The following is a 24,088-nucleotide window of genomic DNA, read 5'->3' as shown; positions in this document are numbered from 1 at the left end:
AATCCAGCAGTAATCAAAAGTCCTCTTTTTATTTATTTATTTATTTTTGTAGGGGCACTCCACCATTGAGCTATATCCTCAGTTTCTTTGCTTTTTTTGTTTTGTTGTTGTTGTTATTTTGAGACAGGGTTTAAGTCCCTGAGGCTGGCCTCCAGCTTGTAATCCTCCTGTCCTAGCCTCCAAAGTCAGTAGAACATGCACAACCCCCACCCAACCCACCCTTTGCTAGACCTCTTGATATTGCCTAGAAATCTCAGGTTTTTGCATATTTGTCCCTGCTATTTGTTCACACAGTTTTGATTACTTTGTGCCTCTGGAATTTGGCCCAAAGATTTTATTATTTTTGTTTTGTTTTGTTTTAATTCATTGCCACCATTGAAGCAAAGGAATTTTGTCAGGTGCAGTGGCACATGCACCTGTAGTCAGTTCAGTCACTTGTGAGGACAAAAACAGGAGACTCACTTGAGCACAGAAGTTTGGAATTACCCAGTACCAAAAAGAAAAGAAAGACTAGAGGAGAGACAGTAGTTTTGTATTAAAATTTAAGTGGCTTTTCTTAAAATGTTGGAGAAGAATCTGGCAATACTGGGTCCACATGAGCTTGCATACTATGGGGCATGCTTTGTCCTGTACCACTAAAAATCTTTCTGTTATTTAATTCATTTTATTTGGTCCTCAGAAGCATTCACATTTATTTTTTAATATTTTTAAAATTGTAGATAGACACAATACCTTTATTTTATTTTATTTATTTTTATGTGGTGTTAAGGATCAAACCCATTTCTTCACACATGCTAGTAGGCAAGTGCTCTACCACTGAGCCATAACCCTAGCCCCAGCATTCTCATTTTTAACCTGTACTTTGACATTTAGGGAGGCATGTGCATTAATAACTTTAAATCTTTAAGCACCTTAGTTTACAAAAGCAGCTGTTTTATTCTTAACTTAGCAAAGGCAGGGGTCAGAAGGCTGGGGTTGTAGCTCAGAGTATTTGCCTAGCATGTGTGAGTCACTGGATTCAATCCTCAATACAATAAATAAATAAATGAATGAATGAATCAATCAATCAATCAGTTGTGTCTATCTACAACTTAAAAAAAAAAAGTCAAGGGTTGGAGAAGCTGCAAGTCAAAGGCAAAATTAACATTCTCCAATAATATAAAACATTCCAGGATATATCTTCATGTTCATTCTACTGTAGCCTAATGTTTCTGTTAGATAATGAATTGTTTTCTCTAGAAACTTTCTAGGCAGGCAGTCTGAATAAAACATATTTCGTCTCCTGGCCCCATACATCTAAATAAAATACAAAATAGGGCTGGGGATGTGGCTCAGTGGCAGAGTGCCCCTGAGTTCCATCCCAAGTACCCCAAAAACGGGGAGGGGGTTTATTAGGTTGACTTACTTGACCAGAAGCTAGATAGTCCAACAATGGCCAACTACAGGCTGGAAAACTGGGAGAACCAGTACCTGAAGGCTGAAGCCCCAGAGCAAAAGGTATCAATGGTGCTACCCTAGTCAGACCTAAGGCTTCTGAAAATTCCTTGGTGGATCACTGGCAGAGTCCACTTTGGAAGATTGAAAAAGTGAAAATCGAATATCCTCAGATATTGTAGCAGCAATAAAGAACCCATTCAATAAGAATAGAGCTTTCATGTGCTGTTGCTTCCTTGTTCTTCCAACTTTTATTCCATCCACACATAGGGAGGGTCTCCACTTGAGTTGGCTGTTCCCACATGCCAATCATTCCTTGGCAAACCCAGAAGTCTCTTAATCATGGGTATCTCTTAATCCAATCAAGTTGACAGTTCAAATTGACCATTACAAATTAACCATACCTAGCCAATTGAAATAAGGTTTAATTATACTTTCAAATTACACAGTATACTTTACATTAACTTATGTGCCATAATATTTTAGTTGCATTTTATTTGAAATAGGTTTACACGAATACTTTATTAAATATATATTTCTTTTGTTACTCTAAACTTACTGAAGATCATTTTTAATTTTAACCCTAAACCATAAATTTTTTATGTAGATGGAAAAGTCAGTTATAGTAATCAACATGTAATAAGGTAACAGTTTTTCTTTTTTTAATTATTTTTCTTTTTTAAATTTTTTCTTCATGCTGTTTAATTATATTCTACCCAGAACAACCTGATTTGGCTGAAAGGGGAGAAATTTCCTTTACCATATTTTAAATTTTAAATTCTCTGAGTTGTCCTCTTATGATAATGATTTTTGAAGGAGGAAAAAATATTGAAAGATGAACCAGTAGTGGATACAAAATGATTTGTATCTACTTTGATTTCATCCACTGTGAACAATTTCTCTAGCAGATTAACTGTACAATCCAGGCTTTTGGACAGTGTTTGCCTCTGGACAAATTGCCTTAGAGTGATATTCAAATCTCCTAATACTAAATTTTATTTTTTAGTTTGGGGGCAGGGAATTTTGTTCGGTTTGGGATTTGTCTCTTCTTTTGATACTAGGGACTGAACCCAGGGGCACTATACCATGAATCTACATGCACAGCCCTTTTTATTTTTCATTTTGAGACAGGGAATTGCTAAATTGCCCAGGCTGGTCTCAAACTTGTGATCCTCCTGCCTCAATCTCCTGAGTACCTGGGATTGCAGATGTGTACCAACATACCCAGCTTCTTGGTAGTAATTTCTGTTAATATGATAAATAATTTAAAAAGTTCAGGATTTATTTTGGAATACTTTATTTTTCTTGTTTTTTCCCCCACCCTCATTCTCAATTTAAACTATTAAAAATAGTAAATATTTTCCAGTATGTAAGGGTTAATAGAAATTAGAAAATAGTAGACAAATTAAAATCAGACACAGTGGCACATGCCTATAATTTAGCAACTCTTGAGACAAAGACAGGAGGATAACAAATTCAAGGACAGCCTGGTCAATTTAGCAAGACCCTGTCTCAAAAAATAAAAAAGTGGCTTAGTGGTAGGGCATTCCTGAATTTAGTCCCCAGTACCAAAAAAAAAAAAAAAAAGAAAGAAAGAAACAAACAAATTAGGACATTGAAATTATTATCTAAATAACTGTTCACTGTCTATTCTAAGTACCCATCTTTCTGATGGTTAGCAAGTGTCTTGAAGTATCTAATGAGGAAAAACACTATATATATATTAATAAATGAGACATAATTCCAGTTTCCTGGATCTGTGTTCTGCACTAACATTCTTGTTTATGTAATCAGGACGTCAAGAATGGTAGCCCTGGTTTCAATCCCCAGTACCCAAAAAAAAAAAAAAAAAAAATACATTCAACTACATTACCGCTAAGAACAGGATTAAGTTTAAATCCCAAATCACAGAAAATGGCCAGATAAATTCAGATACATAAAGTTAAATAACACTGAAAATATACTATCAAATGTACTTCAAAAAGGTTGAAATAATTAATACTTCAACTAGCATTGTAGTACCCAGTTTCCCTAGTCTTCAGCACTATATATTCATTCTTTTTTTTAAGTTGTAGTTGGACACAGTACCTTTATTTCAATTATTTATTTTTATGTGTTGCTGAGGATCGTAAACCAGGATCTCATAAGTGCAAGGCAAGCACTCTACTGCTGAGCCACAACCCCAGCCCCTACATTTATTCTTTTTTGAGATATTCTACTCCTGGGAATTCGAAAAGGAAATCAATAATCAGAAACATATGTGAAATTAATAATTAAGGATACCTACTTCAAAGTAGCCTATAATTTTGAAATGTTAAATAAGATTTTAATCTTCACACAGGACATGAAGACTGTAGGTTACTATATTTTTGAAAGCAAAAGATTTTATAATTTGTTGTGATTGAATGAACCCTGTTTCCCTAAACCACATATTGTAAAAGAAAAGCCACAAGTCTTTCTCTAGTTTAAGTGTAGACATCTTGCAAATGAGTAAGTAAATAGTCCAAAAAATTATATGAGTCTTTTATATGTTTTCAGTTGTTTTGTGGGAAATTATTGATTTGTATCTTTGACTTTGAATTATAGAATACTATTACTTAAGTATGTCCTGGTTTACATGAATTTTTTCACTCCACCTACAGAAAGTCGAGGTTATTAAGTAGCATTTTTTGTGGTGAAGGAAATGTAGATTGGCCATCTCATCATTAACAGCGTTTTCAAAGGGTGCTACTGTCTACATTCAGAATGAATGCTGTATGCACTGATTTAAGAGTAAAGTCCTTTGACATGGGGTAAATAATTGAAATTCCTGAATACCATCTCAGCTTTCCATAGCTATCAATGTTTTAAGGTCAGGTGTTTTTTGCTAAATGTCTATCTAGTCACAGAATAACTTCTTCATGCCTTTTCCCCCTCCTTCTAATGTATTAGGCAAGACTTTCAGATAAGAAACCTTCTTTTGACCAAATGATCAAAAGTTAGTATAGAACAGAGACAATTACTTCTAGAGCTTTCTGGCAACTATTAGATTTGGTTGAGGCTGAAAGTAAATTGGGGGACCAAAGAAACTGAGAAAAAAAGTAGGGGAAGGGAGAAAAAATACAAAAGGTGACTGGTGGACAGTGCTTTAGATGCCATTTGAGAAGTAAGTGTCATAGGATATCTACCCCTTTTATTTTTTCTTAATTTCTTAATTTAATTGAAACAAACACATGATTGTCTGCAATTCAAGTATTATTGATAATAATTAAAAGTATATGGTTGCTTTATTCATTTATTATTCAGTGCTAAAATCTTCCCTTAGAGGATTTGTATGCTGCACAAACATCGGTAAGCTCACTTAATGGGTTGCCTTTAGAAAAAAAAAAAGAATAGAATTTATAAGTAAGGTATTTCATTAGTTAAGAAATATTTTTCTTTTATGGAATTCTTACAATTAAAACATCTGCTCATAGCATTTCTATGATCATATATAGTCATTGCATTCCAGCATCCTTATCACCTTCTGTGTTGTTACATTTGTGTGCTTTTAGGTTTCTAGCAGTGCTGAGCACACATGGTGAATGAAATTGATTTTATTACATTTTTTGTTGTCTTATAGACATCAACTAGTCAGGCAATCTTCTGTCTCCAGTCTGGCATCTGCCATCTTTTCCGAGAAACTTTAATTAACAAAGATTTTGTGGAAATCCAGACTCCTAAAATTATTTCAGGTAAGCTTCAAAATATTTATATTAATTTTTACTTTAATACTGGAGAATCACAACTGTCCCTTAAGATTTATTATCAAGAAGCTTTTTTTCCCCAAAGCTTATGCTATATATTAGCAGACATTTATCACCACTATCAGTAATTTTACATCCCTCATTCCATTTTTGTGATGATGATTTTAAAATGAGACAGTAACACAAAAAGCACAATTCCTGTTTCTAAAATTAAACCAGGAGCTATTCATTGTTTAAGTATCTTTTGAAATTGGTATAATAATTTTGTTTTGTACAAACTGTATTGTAAAATCTCTGAATATCCATTAATGGGAAAATTACATTGATTCTTATTCTTTTTGTTTAATATTTATTTTTCGGTTTATTTGGACACGATATCTTTATTTTACATTTATGTGGTGCTGAGGATTGAACCCAGGGCCTTGCACGTTCTAGGCAAGCAATCTACCACAGAGCCACAACCCCAGCCCTAATTCTTATTCTTACATAAAAACCTTGTCTTAATTATTTTGCCTTTTTGAGAATTGCTAAAAAAGAGTGTTATGAATGTTATTTAGTTAAAATTTTAAAATGAAGTTTTGAGTTTTATGTTGTTTTTTGGGCTTGCAGGGGGTACTTTACCATTGAGCTACATGCCCAATCATTTTATTTTTCCATTTGAGACAGGGTTTCACTTAGTTGCTGAGGTTAGCTTTGTACTTAGAATCCTCCTGCTTCAGCCACCAATTTACTGGAATTACCAGTGTATGTCAGTGCCTGGCCTTGCATTCTTGATAATTAGAAAATGGTTATCTTTTTCCTTTCTGTGTTTTGTTTTTACAGTTACAAAGGAGCTTTAATAGATTTGAAATTGGTACAGAAAAGAGGCATTTGTAGCCAAAGAAGTCAATGTGGTTTAAATATAAACTACGTAGAATCACATATATATAAGAATACTATATTTATATAGTGATTTATCTGCAGCTCTTGATTTTCTAGTTTTTCTTTTTTGAACTACATTATTCAAATTTAAAGGATAAATTGTTTTTACTAAAGGATTACATTGATAAACTTATAACTCATTATAATATATAAATGTTTACATTTCAGCTGCCAGTGAAGGAGGAGCCAATGTATTTACTGTATCATATTTTAAAAATAATGCATACCTAACTCAGTCTCCACAGCTGTATAAGCAAATGTGCATTTGTGCTGATTTTGAGAAGGTGTTCTGTATTGGACCAGGTAAGATTTTTGTCAGTTATGATTTTTTTTCCAAGTTCATTAATGATATAATAATAATAGTGTTAGAAACACATTTTGTGTGTGTGTTTGATGTGCAGGCGCTTTTAAAAATATAAATTATTTTATCTGCTCACTATTAGACTTTGAGGTAGAAATCAGAATGTGATTGAGTAGACATTTTAGGGGGAAACTAGACTATTTAGAATACATATATACTCACTAGTTCATTAAACATTTGAACATCATTCATGTCAATAGGATCATAAGCATTATATATTCTTACTAAAGAATGCTGAAGAAATTTTTATTATCAGAATATTTCATTTTAAAGATGCATGCTTTGAAAATATTCAGTCTGAAATATACCTAAGTATATTAATTATTTTACCTATATGCAACTAAAGCAAATCATAATTCACGTTTGAACTATTCTTTCAAGCCCCCCCAGTACTAAAACCCAGCTAGGTGCAATCTGTCAGATATTATAGTTTGTTGTCTTTAATAACCTCTTCTTTTATAAGTTTCCAGTGTTGTTCTTTTTATTCCAGATGGGTATGGTGGTACACGTCTATAATCGCAACAATTTAGCAAGATGTAAGCAATTTAGCAAGACCCTGTCTCAATATTTTTAAAAATAAATAGAAGGGCTGGGCATACAGCTCAGTGGTAAAGTACCCCTAGGTTTGACCCCAGTGCCCCTAAAAAACAAAAATTATTTTATTCCACAGCCATTCTGTTTATTATTATTTATATGCTTAATTTTGGTGTTATGCTGAAGTCTCTTAGAAATTACTGAGAAATGTCTATATCTAATATCATTTTTTAAATACTTTTGCTATAAGTACAGGCGTGTAATCATATGGCATATTTTTTATGAAGCTAATTATAAGAAAAACATCAGATTTCCTTCATTCTTTTAAAACTTAACAAGTTATATATAATTTTTGATAGCTTAATAAAAATTAGGTGCTTGATAATAGAGAAACTGGCAAGATCATTAAGTGTCTTTAATTTTCTGAATTTATTAACCAGTTATTTGTTTTAACACGTGCTGCATATATAGTCTTATGTTAGGTACTGTGTACATAAAAGAAGAATCAACCAGCATTTCTCAAATGTTAATGCATATGAATCACCTGGAGATGTTGTTAAAATGCAGATTCTAGTCAGTTAGATCTGGCATAAGGCCTGATATTCTGCAGTTCTTAAAAGCACATAGGTACTAGATGCTTGATGCTGCCGATTTGTAATCATGCTCTGAGTGACAAGGGAATAAACATTGTACCTGCTCCCAAGACTTAATAAGATGTGCATACAGGGCTGGGGTTGTGGCTCAGTGGTAGAGCGCTTTCCTAGCACGCATGAGGCACTGGGTTCGATCCTTAGCACCACATACAAATAAAATAAAGGTAGTATGTTCACCCACAACTAAAAAAATATTTAAAAAAAAGGATGTGCAGTCACAGGGAATAATCAAATGATTTTTAAAATGAATAATCAGACTCTGCTGTACTGTCAGCAGATTGGTGTTAATTGTGTACCAAGGAAAAACTAAGGGAAAAGATTGGAATTTGCTAGTCACCATAAAAGAAAATTCACACCAAAATGGGCTTTAAGGACAAACTAGAATATATAAACAACAAAGATGACATTTTAGAGGAAACAGGGTAAGTAAAGAGCATGGAGAAAACAAAAGAATAGTTAATATTAAGAAGAAATGGGGCCTGGGGATGTGGCTCAGTGGTAGAGCACTTGCCTCGCACATGTGAAGCACTGGGCTCGATCCTCAGCACCACATGAAAATAAGTAAATAAAATAAAGGTACTTTAAAAAAGAAGAAGAAATGGAATATACAAGGTAAGATTAAGTTGTGAAAGAATAAAGGTTTTAGACTTTTGTCATTTTATGTCTTATTACATTAGTCCTTTGGGAACCACTGCAAAGTACTGAGCAAGGATGTGTTTATAGGAATATTAATCTGGCAGCGATGTGAAAGAAGAGCTAAGCTACACTTAGAAAGCCTGGGAAGGAAGAAAATGCAGTGAGGCTAGTGAGCACTGAACTGAAGTAATGACTAGAATATGTATAATGTTACCTCATTTGTACAGGTTTCATTTTGCCTGAGTCATGTTTTAATAAAATTGAGAAGCACTTACTGTATTGGTCATAATTGAATCTGTTTGTTATTATTGAGAAGGCACCTTAGGATCTTGCATTCCCTTGGGGTTCTCAATGAGCCTGATTTATTAATTCACATTTGGTATAGCTTTTACTATAGGACTGTAGGAGTTTGTAATGAACTTGGTATCCAAGAGAATGCTGAAACAGATGATTTATCAAATTTCATTCCAGCCCTGTATGATATGAAAATAGTATAGCTCGAGCACTACTGAACGGAGTTTTATATTTAAATCCAATTTATCTAAAACTTAAAATACTATTTGCTGTTCATTACTTTTCTTAATTCAGTTTTCAGAGCTGAAGACTCCAATACCCACAGACATCTGACTGAATTTGTTGGTCTGGACATTGAAATGGCTTTTAATTATCATTATCATGAAGTTTTAGAAGAAATTGCTGACACCTTGGTACAAATATTCAAAGGACTTCAAGAAAGGTAAAAAATATTTTATATCCTTAACTGGCCTTAATTTCAAATCAACATGGGTTCTTCTTTAAAAAATAATATCAATTCTTGGGCTAGGGATGTGACTTAGTGGTAGAACACTTGCCTGGCATATATGAGACCCTGGGTTCAATCTCAGCACTATGGAAATGATAACAATGATAATAATAATTCTTGAAAATATGTAGACTAAATTTCCCTTAATCTATTAAATATAGTTATATGCTACATGAAGATGGTTTAGTCAACAAAGGACCACATATATCACAGTGGTCCCATAAGATTATAACACCTAATGACATCATAATCATCTTTGTATAAGTACACTTTGAGATGTTCACAGTGACAGAAGCACAGGAAGTGGCCCTGTCCTTAACTAGTGACAGAAATTAGAAGAATGCACACTCAGTATCTATGGATCCAAGTCAGTTGGGACCTCAACTAGTTAATATCTTTTTAGTGGTGAAGTTTACCAGATTGTGAACAATTTGGCTGAATTTTTTTTTGTTTTTGTTTGATTTTTACTGACATCCTGAATGTCTGAAGAAATTAGAGTGTCTATTACCTTTAGAGCAGTTTATTATTTGAGAAGTTGAATGGAATAACTTGACACTGAGCGTGGTGGTGCATGCCCATACTCCCAGTGACTAAGGGGGCTGAGCAGGAGAATCGCAAGTTCGTGGAATAAAAAATGAAAAGGACTGAGAGTACAGTTCAGTGTTAAAGCATTTCTGGGTTCACTCCCCACTACCACCCAAAAAAATTTGTATTGAGCTACATCTAGGTAGCCCAAGTTGAAATCCCATCTTTGCTACTTTTCTATGTAGGCCTTGTACATCTCTGTGCCTCAGTTTCCTCAGCTATTAGATCAAAATAATATTACATCAGACCTTAAGGCGCAGTTGCATATGCCTGTCTTAATGTAAATTAAGCCTATATCAAGTCACTTTAAATTTTGTGCTCAGTAAAGACTAGAAACTAGGGCTGAGGTTGTGGCTCAATGGTACAGTGCTTCTCAGCACTGCATATAAATAAATAAAATGAAGGTCCATCAAAACCTAAAAACTAAAAAAGAAAAAAAATTAATTTTTTTTTAAAAAAATTAGAAACTAGTAGACTGAAGGAAGTTTTTACCCGATTAGGTCTGGGTGAATTGGCATTTATAGAAAAATAGGTGTGTTCTAGATGTTCTCAAAATTTAATTTTATAAAATGTCCACTTTAGGTATACATGCTAAACTGACAAATAAGATCATTGAAAGACCATTGAAATTTGTTTACTTGTGATGATGTTTAACATGAAGAAAACAGGAAAAGAAAATCAGAAACAAGTTGATCAAGAGAATGTCTTTTGGGGATTGGGAATATGATGATGTTTAAAATGGAGAAAACAGGAAAAAAAATCAGAACAAGTTGGTCAAGAGAATTTCTTTTGGGGGTTTGGGAATATCTATCACTTGCCAGACCCTGCACCAAAGAGAAAAGAAACCAAGAAAGTCTCTTTTTCCTTTCTCCATCCTGGTGACTATACTTCAATTATTAGGTGGGTAATAACAGACTTAATCTAGCATTTTAAAGCTGATGAAGGACCATATTTGAGATTTTTTTAAGAGAGTTCAAAAATATGAATTTTACTTAAACATTGCAGGGATAATGAATAAATTCAAGAATGCAGAAATTAATCATTGATCTTATATTAAAATACTGTAGCATATGCACTAGTGTTTTCTAGGCAGTCTCTGCATTGCTTTGTGAAGTTAGTATGTTTAACTTTTGTCCTCTGAAATATTTTGATACTGTTTATTTTAAGCAACTTCAATTCAGATAGCCATGGAACAACTAATAATATTGTCTTATAAAATAATAGCCTTTGAAACCCTGAAGCAGGAATGCAGTTTTTCTCATTTTCTTTTCACATATATAATTCAAGAAAGTTTCTAAAATCAATTTTAGATAGTTATAGCATCTCCATTTAATATTAGTGAAATTTTTACTTTGATTCTAAATAACAGAGCAAGCATGAATCAGGCCCTTTGGATTAATCCAATCTCCACTTATTACACACTGAGACGCCATTATTACTGAACTTATTCAGTACTCTTAAGGTGGCAATTTGAAAATAAGTCTTCTTTATGTATTATATGACTCATATAGAAATTTTAAGATTCTGTGTCACTTGTAAATTGGGTTATTGGGGTACATCTTGTTCCTTTCAGATTAGTTTTTACCTAATAGAAGAATAATATACAAATGAATTTTTAAGCATTGATAGTCATATTTTTGTACTACCATTGTTAGACATGAGTGAGGATTACTATTCAAAGCAAGCTAGTCTTGGTGGCTCATGCCTGTAATCCCAGCAGCTCTGGAGGCTGAGGCAGAGGAGGATCCTGAGTTCAAAGCAAGTCTCAGCAACAGCTAGGCACTAAGCAAATAATTGAGACCATATCTCTAAATAAAATACAAAATAGGGCTGAGGACATGGCTTGGTGGTTAAGTGCCCCTGCGTTAATCCTGGTACCAAAAAGAAATTATTAGGGTCTTCCTAATCCTTCTTCGTTAGAGTCTGTGGACTGCGGCACTTCTTCTATTAAGATTTGAATAAATCTGTGACCAAATTTTTTTGTTCCTATGAAAGTCTCTAAGACAATAAAAAGAAAGTGTTTTAAACCGAGCGCAGTCGGGCATGCCTATAATCCCAACAGCTCCAGAAGCTGAGACAGGAGGATCGAGAGTTCAAAGCCAGCCTCAGCAAAAATGAAGCACTAAACAACTCAGTGAGACCCTGACTCTAAATAAAATACAAAATAGGGCTGGGGATGTGGCTTAGTGGGTGAGTACCCCTGAGTTCAATCCCTGGTACCCGCCAAGAAAGGAAGTATTTTTTAAGGTACAAATGCTATATAAAGAATACTAGAATGTAATATGCTAAGCAAAGTAAGCCAATCCCAAAAAACCAAGGCCAAATATTCTCTCTGATAAGTGGATGCTGATCCATAATGGAAGGGGGCATAGGGAGAATGGAGGAACTTTGGGCAAAGGGGAGGGGAGGGTGCAAGTCTATTAATTAAGAAAGTTTTCAAAATAAATACTGAAGTATGGCTATTAGCCTAATGAACAACCCTGTATGCATCACCTGATTTCAACTGTTGTCAACCCATGACCAATTTTATTTTACCTATTTACTTTACCCCATATTTTATTTTGAAGCAAAACAAATTCCCACTTATCATTTCATCCATAAGTACTTTAGCAAAAGTTTGTTTTTTGTTTGTTTGTATTTTGGTATTGAAGGTTAAACCCTGGGGCACATTACCACTGAGCTATATCCCCAACTGTTTTAATTGTTTAATTTGAGACAGGTCTTGCTAAATTGCTGAGACTGATCTCCAACTGCAATCTTCCTGCCTCAGCCTCCTGAGTTGCTGGGATTACAGGCAAGCACCATCACACCTGGCTTGCTTTTTTAATCTTTTTTTGAACCAGGAATTGAACTCAGGGTACTCTACCACTGAACATCACATCCCCATCCCTGTTTTGTATTTTATTTAGAGAGAGTCTCACTGAGTTAGTTGGTTAGCGCCTCACTGTTGCTGAGGTTGGCTTTGAACTCATGATCCTCCTGATCCTCCTGCCTCAGCCTCCTGAGCTGCTAGGATTACAGGTGTGTGCTATTGTGCCTGGCGCTTTTTAAATCTTAATGAAATATCATCTTGCACATCAGAAATTCAGTTAACATTTGTCTTGGGCCTATGGTATATAGGGTAGGCATATACTATGGGAATTATCAAAATAGAAAAGAAATTAGCACTGTCCTAAATGAATTTTCTAAATTATAATGGGAATTGAGGCAGGGTATAGGTAGAACAAGTATGCATTAATTTGGTCTTCCTTGAAGATAAAGGTCTTGTTAAAGGGTTTTAAAAGTCAGTTTTTTAAATGCTTCATAAAAATAGATATTTTATGTTCTAACAGTACTTAATATTATTGAGTCACAAAAGAAAATTTGAATCCTTTAATGCTTCTCTGCTTACAAAAATATGAGACCAAGAAGTGTTACTAAGTATTTTAAGTATTAATTTATTATTTAATAATTTGATAATGATTTTCCTGGTGTGTATACTGATACAAATAATGATTTTTTTTATATTGCCACAGTGACCTCTTGTGGGGAAAACATTTATCTCACAAGCTTTATTAACTAAATCATTGTACATATAGGTTTCAGACTGAAATTCAAACCGTGAATAAACAGTTCCTTGTGAACCCTTCAAATTTTTGGAACCAACTTTAAGACTAGAGTATTGTGAAGCTTTGGCTATGCTTAGAGAAGCTGGAGTTGAAATGGGAGATGAAGAAGATCTGAGGTTTGTTTTTATGAATTTTCAAAACCTTTAATAATTAGTTTTAATATATAAGAGAATGAACATATTAACAAATTATTTTTCTCACCTGATAAATTTTATTAACTTTGGTATTATAGTATGATACTATTTTATGAATGTATAATCTGAAATAAAATATTATGTTTAAACTATAATATAGAAAGCATAAGCTTCTAAAATTTTGTTCATAAACATCATTTCCCCCCACTCATATTTATATCCCTTTCAAGAGATAGGGAGTTTTGCTTTTGATCTTATCACCTAATATGTTAGTTTTCTGTCCCAGTCTACCCTCATACAAAATCAGGGCATAAAAATGTTAACATCTCCCAAAGTTATAGAAATTATTATTTTTATCTGGGCTTGGTGGTGCACATCTGTAATCCCAGCTGCTCAAGAGAATGAGACAGGAGAATTGCAATTTGAAGCCAGCCTGGGCAATTTAGTAATCCCCTGTCTCAAAGTCAAAAATAAAATAGGCAGAGATGTAGCTCATCTCTGTGGTAGAGAACTCCTGGATCAATACCTAGTATTGGAATGGGGGAGGGAGATACTGTTTTTTATTTGATTGCATGATATTATGTAATCTAAATCCAGATCATACAACTTGTAATTTAGAAACAAATTATGTAGTTTAGTAAAAATTAAAAATTACTATCAGCTTATCACAACCAATATCACATGTGGGAGAGAAAGGATACTATTGGCATTTTTTATTTTTATTTTTTTTAAAGTAAATTGTACTTAAAACCCATTATTTATTTTTGTTCCTTTACAAGAAATATGCATTTAATTATAGACAATGTATTTGTATATTATGTGTGTATCTATAATTATTATATGTATTGTGTGTGTGTGTGTGTGTGTGTGTGTGTGTGTGTGTGTGTGTGTGTTTGGGCATCCCCTATACTGCTTGATGACATTTAAAGGCAAACCATATGTTTTATAATTATTCTAAATTGGCAATATTAAGGATTTTGGAAATTGCCCTTAAATTAGACACTAAAGAAACTGCTTCTTGACTTTAGAAATTTAATGTATCTGTGTAGATACTATTACATTTTAAATACTTTTAAATATTGAGTTTTATTTTACAGACCTTTGATAAAGAATACCAAAAAGTGGAGACACGGGTCCTCAACATGTCTGAGGTCCTGGGTTCAATTTCCCACCACCAGGGGGGAAAAAGGCAGAGGGGACCATTTAAGGTCAAGATTAGTTTACGTTGGTCTAGTGAAGTTTTATTATATGAAATTGTAGAAAATTATTCCATGATGCTTCTTAATTAATTAATTTCTAAAATCTCTTTGGTTCTAATTATTGGAGCAGCACCTATAAATGCTAAGTTTCATTCATAAATGGTTTTCTGTAGTACTTGCCTTTTGAAAAGCAACATGATAAACAACTGTTTGGGCCATATTTTTTGTCCTTTAAGGACTTAAAGGAAGGAGTGCCATATTAATTTTAAATTGAACCAAAGGATGCTGAACCTCTGAGCCACATCTCCAGCCTACTTTATTTTTAATTTTGAGAGAGGCTTTTGCTGAGTTGCTTAGGGCCTCTCTGGCACTGAACTTGATCTCCTCCTACCTCTGCCTCTGGAGCCACTGCGTTTAAAGACATGTGCTCTCCTATGCCTGGCTAGTTTAAAATCTTTTTAAGTTGCTGTTTAATCTTCAAATACCTGACTTCATCTTTCATTTTCAGTACACCAAATGAAAAACTATTGGGTCGTTTGGTAAAGGAAAAGGTAAGACTCTCTTATGCATGCTGCACTTTTTTTCTGTCTGAAATATCTTTGTACAAGAGGATAGTTGCAGAAGGTTCTAAAACTCTTCTACAGTGGTAACCTTCCAGAATAAATAAAAGGGGAATGGTACTTTTTAAAAAAAATTCTTCTAAGTCATTGTTAGATTAGTTAGAAAGGACTTCAAAATTATTTGCATTTGTTTTTTTAAAGTCTTCCTGAGTATCCCTACTCTCTTATGAGATTTGAAGATAAATGAGCTTTCTTCTGCTACTTTACTATCTCATCTTCTAAAACTAAAAGCAACAAATGGAATAAAAGTTAAAACTTACTATGGTCTTTCTAAAAGAATTAAGACAATGATTTAATGAAATGAAACAGTCCTTGAACTCCTCTAGATAATAGCACTTAACATGGTTAACCTTACTAAAGAACTCAGATATTTCTGAAACCATACAATATTGAATTTATACCTTTAAAATGCTTTTTCAGCAGGGCAAATTCTTCTAGCTTGTTAACTCTGTAGACATTTTCTCTATTCTTCAGTTTTAGCAAAAATGTTTAAAGTCAAAAATAATTGATTTTTAATGGGTTCCTTTAAAATTAAATCTAAGTCACATAGTAAATATTCTAACAAAAATGTCATCATTTTATGTTAATAATTATTTATTCCTTTCTATTGTAGTTTTCATGTGAAGAAAACTACTAAACTTTACTTAAATATCTTTTAAAAATTGAGAAGGTAACCAAAGTTTATAAAAAAAGATTAATACTGTAAGAGATGTCAGTTTTTTTCCCAAAATAATCCATAGATTTAACTTGTTTTCTGTAAAACCTAACAATTTATATAATATATCTGAAATGTTGAGATAAGCTAGAATAACAAAGGGAAAGTACTGAAAATCAAAGATGTTTATTCAAATATATTTTATGATGGGGGAGCAATTAGAGATTACATGTTCAAAAAAGCAATAAATTGGACTTTGATTCAAATTTTGAACCATGGCTCAAATTTTAGCTGGTAAATAGCTTCCAAAGATTAGGTACTGCAGTTATTTATAACACATGACAAAATGCTGTAGGATGTAAATGTTACTTCAAAAAAGCAAGATATTTATAATGTAAATATAGTAATTTTGAAGAGCAAAAATATACATGTTTAAAAATATTAATTTAACAAAAAAGTTTATTTTAAAAACGTATTTTAATTGCCTTTATTCTTTTTATAGTATGATACATATTTTTATATTCTTGATAAATATCCATTGGCTGTAAGTCCTTTCTATACCATGCCTGACCCAAGAAATCCTGTAAGTAATTTAGTTTTAAATGGCCTGTTTGTGGGAAGAAAATAACTTTATTATCACCATGTCAAATTGCTGGTCACAGTGGCACACGCCTGTTCTTCCAGCAGCTCAGGAGCCTGAGGCAGGAGGATTGTGAGTTGAAAGCCAGCCTCAGCAACTTATCAAAGCCCTAAGCAACTCAGTAAGACCCTGTCTCTAAATAAAATACAAAAAAATGGTTGGGAATGTGGCTCAGTAGTTGAGTGCCCCTGAGTTCAAATCCCAGTACCCACCCTACCCCACCCCTCCAAAATATCTGTACCATTTCTTAATTTTAGATGTGGAACTCCGATTTGTTGCTGGGGTATGTGGAAGGAGAAGGCTAAGTCTGATACAAGTAAGAAAGAAATTACTGAGCCTTCAGCACCTCTACGTTAAAAGAAGCTCATTATATTTTATTTTTTAAAGAAAGTTGCATCATTAATTGTAGAAAATGATGGACTTTTCATGCAGTGTAGTTTTTTTTCTACATACTTATAATGGAAAAAATGATAATATTTTTAAGAGTGGTTTGCTTTTCCTACAGAAACAGTCCAACTCTTATGATATGTTCATGAGAGGAGAAGAAATATTGTCAGGAGCTCAAAGAATACATGATCCTCAGCTGCTAACAGAGAGAGCCTTACATCATGGAATTGTTAAATAATTTAAAATGTATTTAGCAGAATATTTATTCTGAAACAAATCCTTGTAAAAGACTTTTCAAAGTTTTTTTTAAGTCTTCCTTGAACAGCATTTTTAATTTTTCAAGATAAATAAGATGATAAATTTTGTTTTATTTATTTTTATAGATTTGGAGAAAATCAAGGCTTACATTGATTCCTTCCATTTTGGAGCCACTCCTCATGCTGGTGGAGGCATTGGTAATACTGTTATTGCTTACAAATAAGTCTATAAATACTAAGTGTAATATAAATTTGAACCATAAGAATATTTTTAAGTGAGTTATGACTGAGTAAAAATTTGATTTCCAAAGTAGGAAATGAACAGCTAACTTTTATATTTCTAAAACATTATAGGGATGGGGATAGAGTAAAAAGGTACAACTCACATAATAGGTACACATATTTGCAGATTCTTTGCTAAGAGATGACTATCCTGAAGAAATATAAAATTACTAAAACTCAACATTTTTAAAAAAACTCAATCAGAAAATTTTGGGGTGCTGCAGGATTCTCAAAGTCTCAGAATTTTGAGAATTTTGAACTTTCAGAATAGGGATGCTCTGTGTGTGTGTGTATGTGTGTGTGAGAGAGAGGTATTTTATTTAGCTTTAATCATTTCCCAGTGTTTTCATATCTCAAAATATTACATTGTATTCTAAAAATACAGACAATTTTTGGTCATTTATAACCCAGTAAAGCTAGAAAAAATTTTTAAATTAAAAATAATTAAATAGCATTAATAAAGATCATAAGAATTTTTTTAAAAAAGAGAAAATCCTGGAGCAGTGGCACTCACCTTTAATCCCAGTGACTTGGGAAACAGGCAGGAAAATCAAGAGTTCAAAGCTAAGCTCCACAACTTGGTGAGACCTTCTCTCAAAATAAAAGGACTAATGATATAGTTCAGTGGTAGAGCACACTTGGATTCAATCCCCAGTACCACCAAAAAAAAAAAAAAAATTGTTATAGAGATGATGGTGGTTATACAATGTGATAAATGTATTTATTTAACCCATTAAATCTCAGATTTTCAGTTCTGTGAATATTTGAATGAAATTAACACAGATAAATTCAGACATGTTCAAAATCATAAGCTAGAGATTATATATATTATTAATAAATATTATAATTATACTATAATTGTATATTATTGTTATGTGATTATATTGTATAATTAGGTTACAGATTACAGACTAAATATTTAAGTTTTTATGTTGTTTCACATCTAGGTGATGGAACAAGAGCGTTAATACCACAGAACTGTATACTTAAAAAGGAAGAAAGACACAAAATAGTGTACATTCATCTCCCTAAGGGAAACCATTGTTTCTAGTTTTCAGCTGACCTTTGCAAAGATATTCTTTGCATATGCAAACAAACACATACACTTTTTTCATAACATACTGCATACACCATTCAGTAATTTGCATCTTTTACATAATAATATTTTATAGCTGTTCCTTATCAATTAAGAGATTTTCATTGTTTTAAAATCTCTATATAGAATGTATTGAAAGGTTATACCATAATCTTGTTAACCAGCTTTGTATTGACAAACTTGTAGGTTTGTTACCAGACTTTTCTTATTATAAACAATGCTACATTGAATATATAGTCTAAATTTTAATGGGAAAATTATGGCTATTTTCTCTCATTCAGTAATGTGCATTTTGAATGAATTTTTTCAGACTTCTACAATGATAAGCAATGTAAATTTTAACCTAAATTATGTAAAAGGATGCTTGATGGGGCTGGGGTTGTAGCTCAGTGGTAGAGCACTTGCCTAGTATGTGTGAAGCACTGAGTTCGAATCTCAGCACCCCATATAAATAAACAAAATAAAGATCAATTGACAACTAAAAGTATTTTTTAAAAAGAAGATGCTTGATGATTATCAAAATATCACCTGTTTTTTAGCCAGGCATGTGGCACACATGCCTGTAATCCCAAAGTCTCAGGCGGCTGAGACAGAAGGATTACAAGTTCAAGAGCACCCTCAGCAACTTTAGTGTGACCCTAATCATGTTAGAAAGACCCTGTCTCAGCTTAAAATGTAGGCCTGGGGATATAGCTCAGTGGTAGAACACCCCTAAGTTCTATCTCCAGTACCCTCCTCCTGCCAAAAAAAAAAAAAAAAACTTAACATTTGAGAAGGAAAAGGAATATGTTGTTTCATGTTTGAGGTTAATCTGTATCACTATAATATAAGGCTCAAATTTTTGTCTACAGGTGTTTTTTGGTAAAGAATATGACTAGAAACATTAGTTCTCTCATTTATGTTTATAATTTTTGGGGTGTACCTAGTCCTGGGAATTGAACCCGGGGGTGCCCTGTCACTGAACTAATCCCCATACCTTTTTTGTTGTTGTTGTTCTTTTTTTTTTTTTTTGTAGTTGTAAACAGAATGCCTTTATTTGTTGATTGAACCCAGTTCCTTGCACATGCTAGGCAATGCTCTGCCACTGAGCTACAGCCCCAACCCCCTTTGTTATTTTTTATTTTGAGACAGAGTCTTCCTGCTGACCTGGAACTTGATCCTCCTGCCTCAGCTTCCCAGGTTGTTGGGATTACATACATGTGCATCACATCCAGCTATATTTATGATATTTATTTAAAATCTTTGAAAAGTCATTGCCACATAAAAATAATTTTTGACTTTTGCTTTGTGTGTGTGCTATGTTAATCTTCAATAGTAATAGTTAAATAATGAATCAAAATGCACTCAAGAAGTTGTTTTTGTTTTTTTAAAGAGAGAGAGAGAATTTTAATATTTATTTTTAGTTTTTGACGGACACAACATCTTCATTTGTATGTGGTGCTGAGGATCAAACCCAGGCCGCACGCATGCCAGGCGAGCACGCTACCACTTGAGCCACATCCCCAGCCCTCAGAAGTTTTATGTGTTGGTTTTTCTCTGCTTCAGAGTTTGTACTTGATCTTAACTTGTGTCAGTAATATTTAAGCCAATGTCTGTTAACTACAGTAGCATATGCCCATAATTACAACTAGACAACTTAAGCAAGACCCTGTCTCAAAATAAATTAAAAATGGTTCAGGAAATAAAGCATACCTGGATTCAATCCCCAGTATCAAATTTTAAAAATTAAGTCATAGACCAAAAATCAGTATCTTTTCTACACTCAGTTGTGTACTCTGTTCCCTTCTATGCTAAGTACCACCATGTTAAATGACTATAAAATCACAATAAATATTTTAGTACTTCCTTTGATATGCTTCTTTGAACAGGTTTATGACTCTTATACTCATTGCCTAAACTGCAGAATCAGAATCTGATATCATTGAAACATATTGGCTTATTAAGTGGTTTGCTTAAGTGTTTATATTATTAAATCATAGATTCTGTTCATTTATGTATGAACTTGTTAAACTTCATGCCACTTAAGGATATCTCATTTAGTCTTTCACCCATATTGCAGCATCTTTATTTCTTTTTTTTTTTTCCCCATGTTTTTTCTTGGTACATTGTATTCAACATAATAGTGGAATTTACTACATAGTCACACATAGAGATTATATAACAATATAATTTGGTCCATATTGTTCCCCAGTTATTTCCCCTTTCCTCTCCCTCCCCCTGCTCTCTTTCCTCTCCTCTATTGGTCTCCTTTTCATTTCCATGAGACTATCACCCCAAGCAACATTTCTGTTTCTGAATTAATACCCAAAACATTCAGTTTTGTATAAACTCAAATTAACATATTATTTTCTTTCCTTATAAGAAAAAGCACTTAGTTGAACAGTGATATTATATTTATAGTTAAGTAAGTAAGACCCTGAGAGGTCTTTCAGGAAAGAAATTAACCATAATATTGTTTTCCTCAGGATTGGAACGCGTGACTATGCTGTTTTTGGGACTGCATAATGTGCGTCAGACCTCAATGTTCCCTCGTGACCATAAACGACTCTCTCCTTAAAGCCACCATTCTCCTTACTCTTTTCAGGAAGTTACTATTGATCAGGTTGTACCTTAGGTACTTAAAATATGCAATAGAATAATTGTCTTATCTAAAGTGCCACAGTTGTTTTTTAATTAATTCAGTATAGGTTACTTTAGAACAGAAGATTTTTATAACTTCAGACATACTTCAGTAGGAAATGCTTGAATGTTTTAAAAAGAAATTCATATAGTTTATTAAAAATCATATTCCATTACTACAATAAATGTTAACAAGAGTTTTAAACAGTTATGATTGTGAACATTTTTTTCTGTTCTATATTACAGTGGCCCCAGTATTAACATCTTAAATTTTCAGTATTTGAACTTACTTTTTTAACTTTTGACATTAAGAACAATTAGAAAAATACCCAAGATTTTAACAAGTATATAATTGGCATCTCATGAAAAATTAGTATCAATTCTTAAAAGGTATATCCAGAAATCATGTAAAGTGGGTAAAAATACTAGCTAGAAAATAATTAAAATAATGCTATATTAAATTGTTAAATGCTAAGCCTGAATTTCAATAAATTTTAAAGCTAATTAAAGTTTGTGTTTGTGTAACTTTGTGGCATTCTGATTTATAACTTGTTCCTGGCATTTTTACTTCGGTGAAAGAAAAAAATACTCCATAAGTTTAAGTGAATGCTTAGAAACCAATGAGAACTGGTTTTTTTGTTTGCAATATATAAAATGCACTTCCATCTTGCCCACCAAAAAGAAATCGCTGTGTAAATATTACAATTAGGAACAGTTATCTTCTAGGTTATTATATGTATCAGTGCTAATTTACCATAAACAAAGGAAAACAATGTAATACAAGTATTTCTTATAAAGAAAAAAATAATATGCAAGTAAAAAAGAAGGCCAAAAAGATGGGAAGTTGCCACTAGCCCATAAACAACTGCCCATTACATTGTTTTTCACCATCTAGATCAAGAACTCTTTGAAAAATAGAAACTCAATTTTTTTTTTTTTTGAGAGAGAGAATTTTAATATTTATTTATTTTTTTAGTTTTTGGTGGACACAACATCTTTGTTTGTATGTGGTGCTGAGGATCGAACCTGGGCTGCACACGTGCCAGGCGTGCTACTGCTTGAACCACATCCCCAGCCCCAAACTCAATTTTTATATCTTTTTTTCATATCATACCAGGGTGTCCTGAGTATAGTAAACACCTCACAGTGTTTCATAAATTAATTGGCACCAAAAATAAAATGTACTGCTACCCGCTGATTTTTATATTTTTCAGACCCTAAAATAATACAATAATAATAGCCCTAACGCCAGTGTTTTCAATTTCATATAATTACAGCTTCTTTCAAAATAAATTATTTGTGAAGTATTAAAATAATAACTTTTTATCTATTTATATTATGAAGTATTTCAAACTTGCCAGCCAGGTTATACCATGATAAAATACCCTATTCTCAACATGCAGCCTCGTTGAATATTAACACTGTCTTATTTGCCTCAAATATTTTCAGTTTTTTGAAAAAGGAAAAGAAATTATGTATACAGTTAAGGCTTCTTATGTTTCCTCCTACCATATAGGTAACTACTAAAAGAATTCAATGGCTTCACCAAGTTTTTAGATTTTTTAACAAAATGTGTTTCTGTAAGCGTCTAGTATTGTTTTGCGGGTTTGTTTTATATGTTGATTCTGGGATTTTTATTTGAATTATCAAGAGGAAAGGTTATTGTAAGTATGGTGAAATCAGGTAATTTTAAGAAAGGTGACAAGACTTGAAATTTTCTTCTTTTTAGCCTCCCAAAATGTGGTATATACCTCTTCATTTTTTGGTTTTCTTTCCTTTTCTTAATTGTAGTCCCAGTTGTGTCCAAATTGAAGAATCTTTATTTAGCCGGCTAGCTGGCAACTGCTCCCCACAGGATTCATAACTGTCTGTGCAAGGAACAGCCCAAGCTTGAGCATTTTAGGATATTTAAAGACAAAAACCACATCAGGGTTGACATAGCTGCAAGCAAGCAGGTAGGGAAGCTGAATTGGTTGTAGCGGGACAATGCAATGGTTACATTGGTATTTCCCATGGAACTTTCCAGGATGGCATAGCAGCAAGCAAGCAGATGAGAAGTGGGTCAGAATGACCCTAGTTCAGCACAAGTTAGAGAATGGTTACTAACCTCTAGACAGTCAATCTCTGACAAGGTACATTGCCCAAGAAAAATGGAAACCAAAGAGACCAATTTAACATTGTATAAAAGAATTGCTATTTTGTGTTGCCAAGTATGCTATGCTAAGTAACTATTAATGGGTACAGAGGCAGGACTTTCCCATGGGAAAAGCATTTCTTAGATGATATGGAGTCTCAGAGTAAAATGGAGTCTGTTGGTCATTGCCCGTATAGCCTGGTCCATAACAGTAGTAAAACATTTTGGTATTTTATATCCCTCAAAATTGTTTATTTTTTCTGTTTATTTACTTATTGTTTGTTATTTACTCCCTTATGGATTTAATTGGCATTTTATTTTCAAAATTATGAAAGAATTCCGTGTTGCTGGGCATAGTGGCACACACCTTTAATACCAGCAAACTGAAGAAAAAAAAATTAGTTCTGTTAATGCTAAAGTCAAGCATCCAACTGAAGCATATTTAAGTAATTATTCAAATGAGGGACATAGCATGAATTATGAACTTGTTAAAAATTTCACAGTTATTGAAAGGATAAAGAAATTGGGTTTTGGTCCAATCTGGCTGCTTCCAACTGAGAATAGGAAAAATGGGGGCAACCCTCCTTACAGAGTTTTGTAATAGAGCATGGAGACCTTGGTGGAGAGAGGTGTGGGGGAGGGCACCTTGAGGTCATCTAAAGCCAAGTTCTTTAGATGGTCTCAGTGAGTCAGAAGCAGCTGGAGCTGGGCATATTGTTCCTATGTGAAATCAATAATAGGCAGAGGAAAGGTTATTGTAAGTTTGGTGAAATCAGGTAATTATAAGAAAGGTGACAATTAATTGA

The 24,088-nt window shown here is 33.2% G+C and overlaps 1 protein-coding gene across 1 annotated transcript in view; it reads left to right on the top strand.

Moving 5' to 3' along the window:
• LOC143390236 (aspartate--tRNA ligase, cytoplasmic-like) overlaps positions 1–21,387 on the top strand; it is a 65,037-nt gene extending 43,650 nt beyond the window's left edge. The window contains 10 exon segments of the mRNA XM_076842741.1: positions 5,036–5,147; positions 6,249–6,383; positions 8,853–9,000; positions 13,230–13,261; positions 13,264–13,375; positions 15,101–15,143; positions 16,370–16,450; positions 17,013–17,119; positions 17,273–17,349; positions 20,995–21,387. Coding sequence (XP_076698856.1) covers positions 5,036–5,147; positions 6,249–6,383; positions 8,853–9,000; positions 13,230–13,261; positions 13,264–13,375; positions 15,101–15,143; positions 16,370–16,450; positions 17,013–17,119; positions 17,273–17,349; positions 20,995–21,086 — 939 coding nt within the window. The 3' untranslated portion in view covers positions 21,087–21,387.
• Positions 21,388–24,088: the final 2,701 nt, after the last annotated feature.

Source organism: Callospermophilus lateralis, unplaced genomic scaffold (genome assembly GCF_048772815.1).
Source record: "Callospermophilus lateralis isolate mCalLat2 unplaced genomic scaffold, mCalLat2.hap1 Scaffold_52, whole genome shotgun sequence".
Taxonomy (NCBI): Eukaryota; Metazoa; Chordata; class Mammalia; order Rodentia; family Sciuridae; genus Callospermophilus; species Callospermophilus lateralis.
The sequence above is the reverse complement of the archived record's forward strand: the minus strand, read 5'-3'. Positions and strand labels throughout refer to the sequence as shown.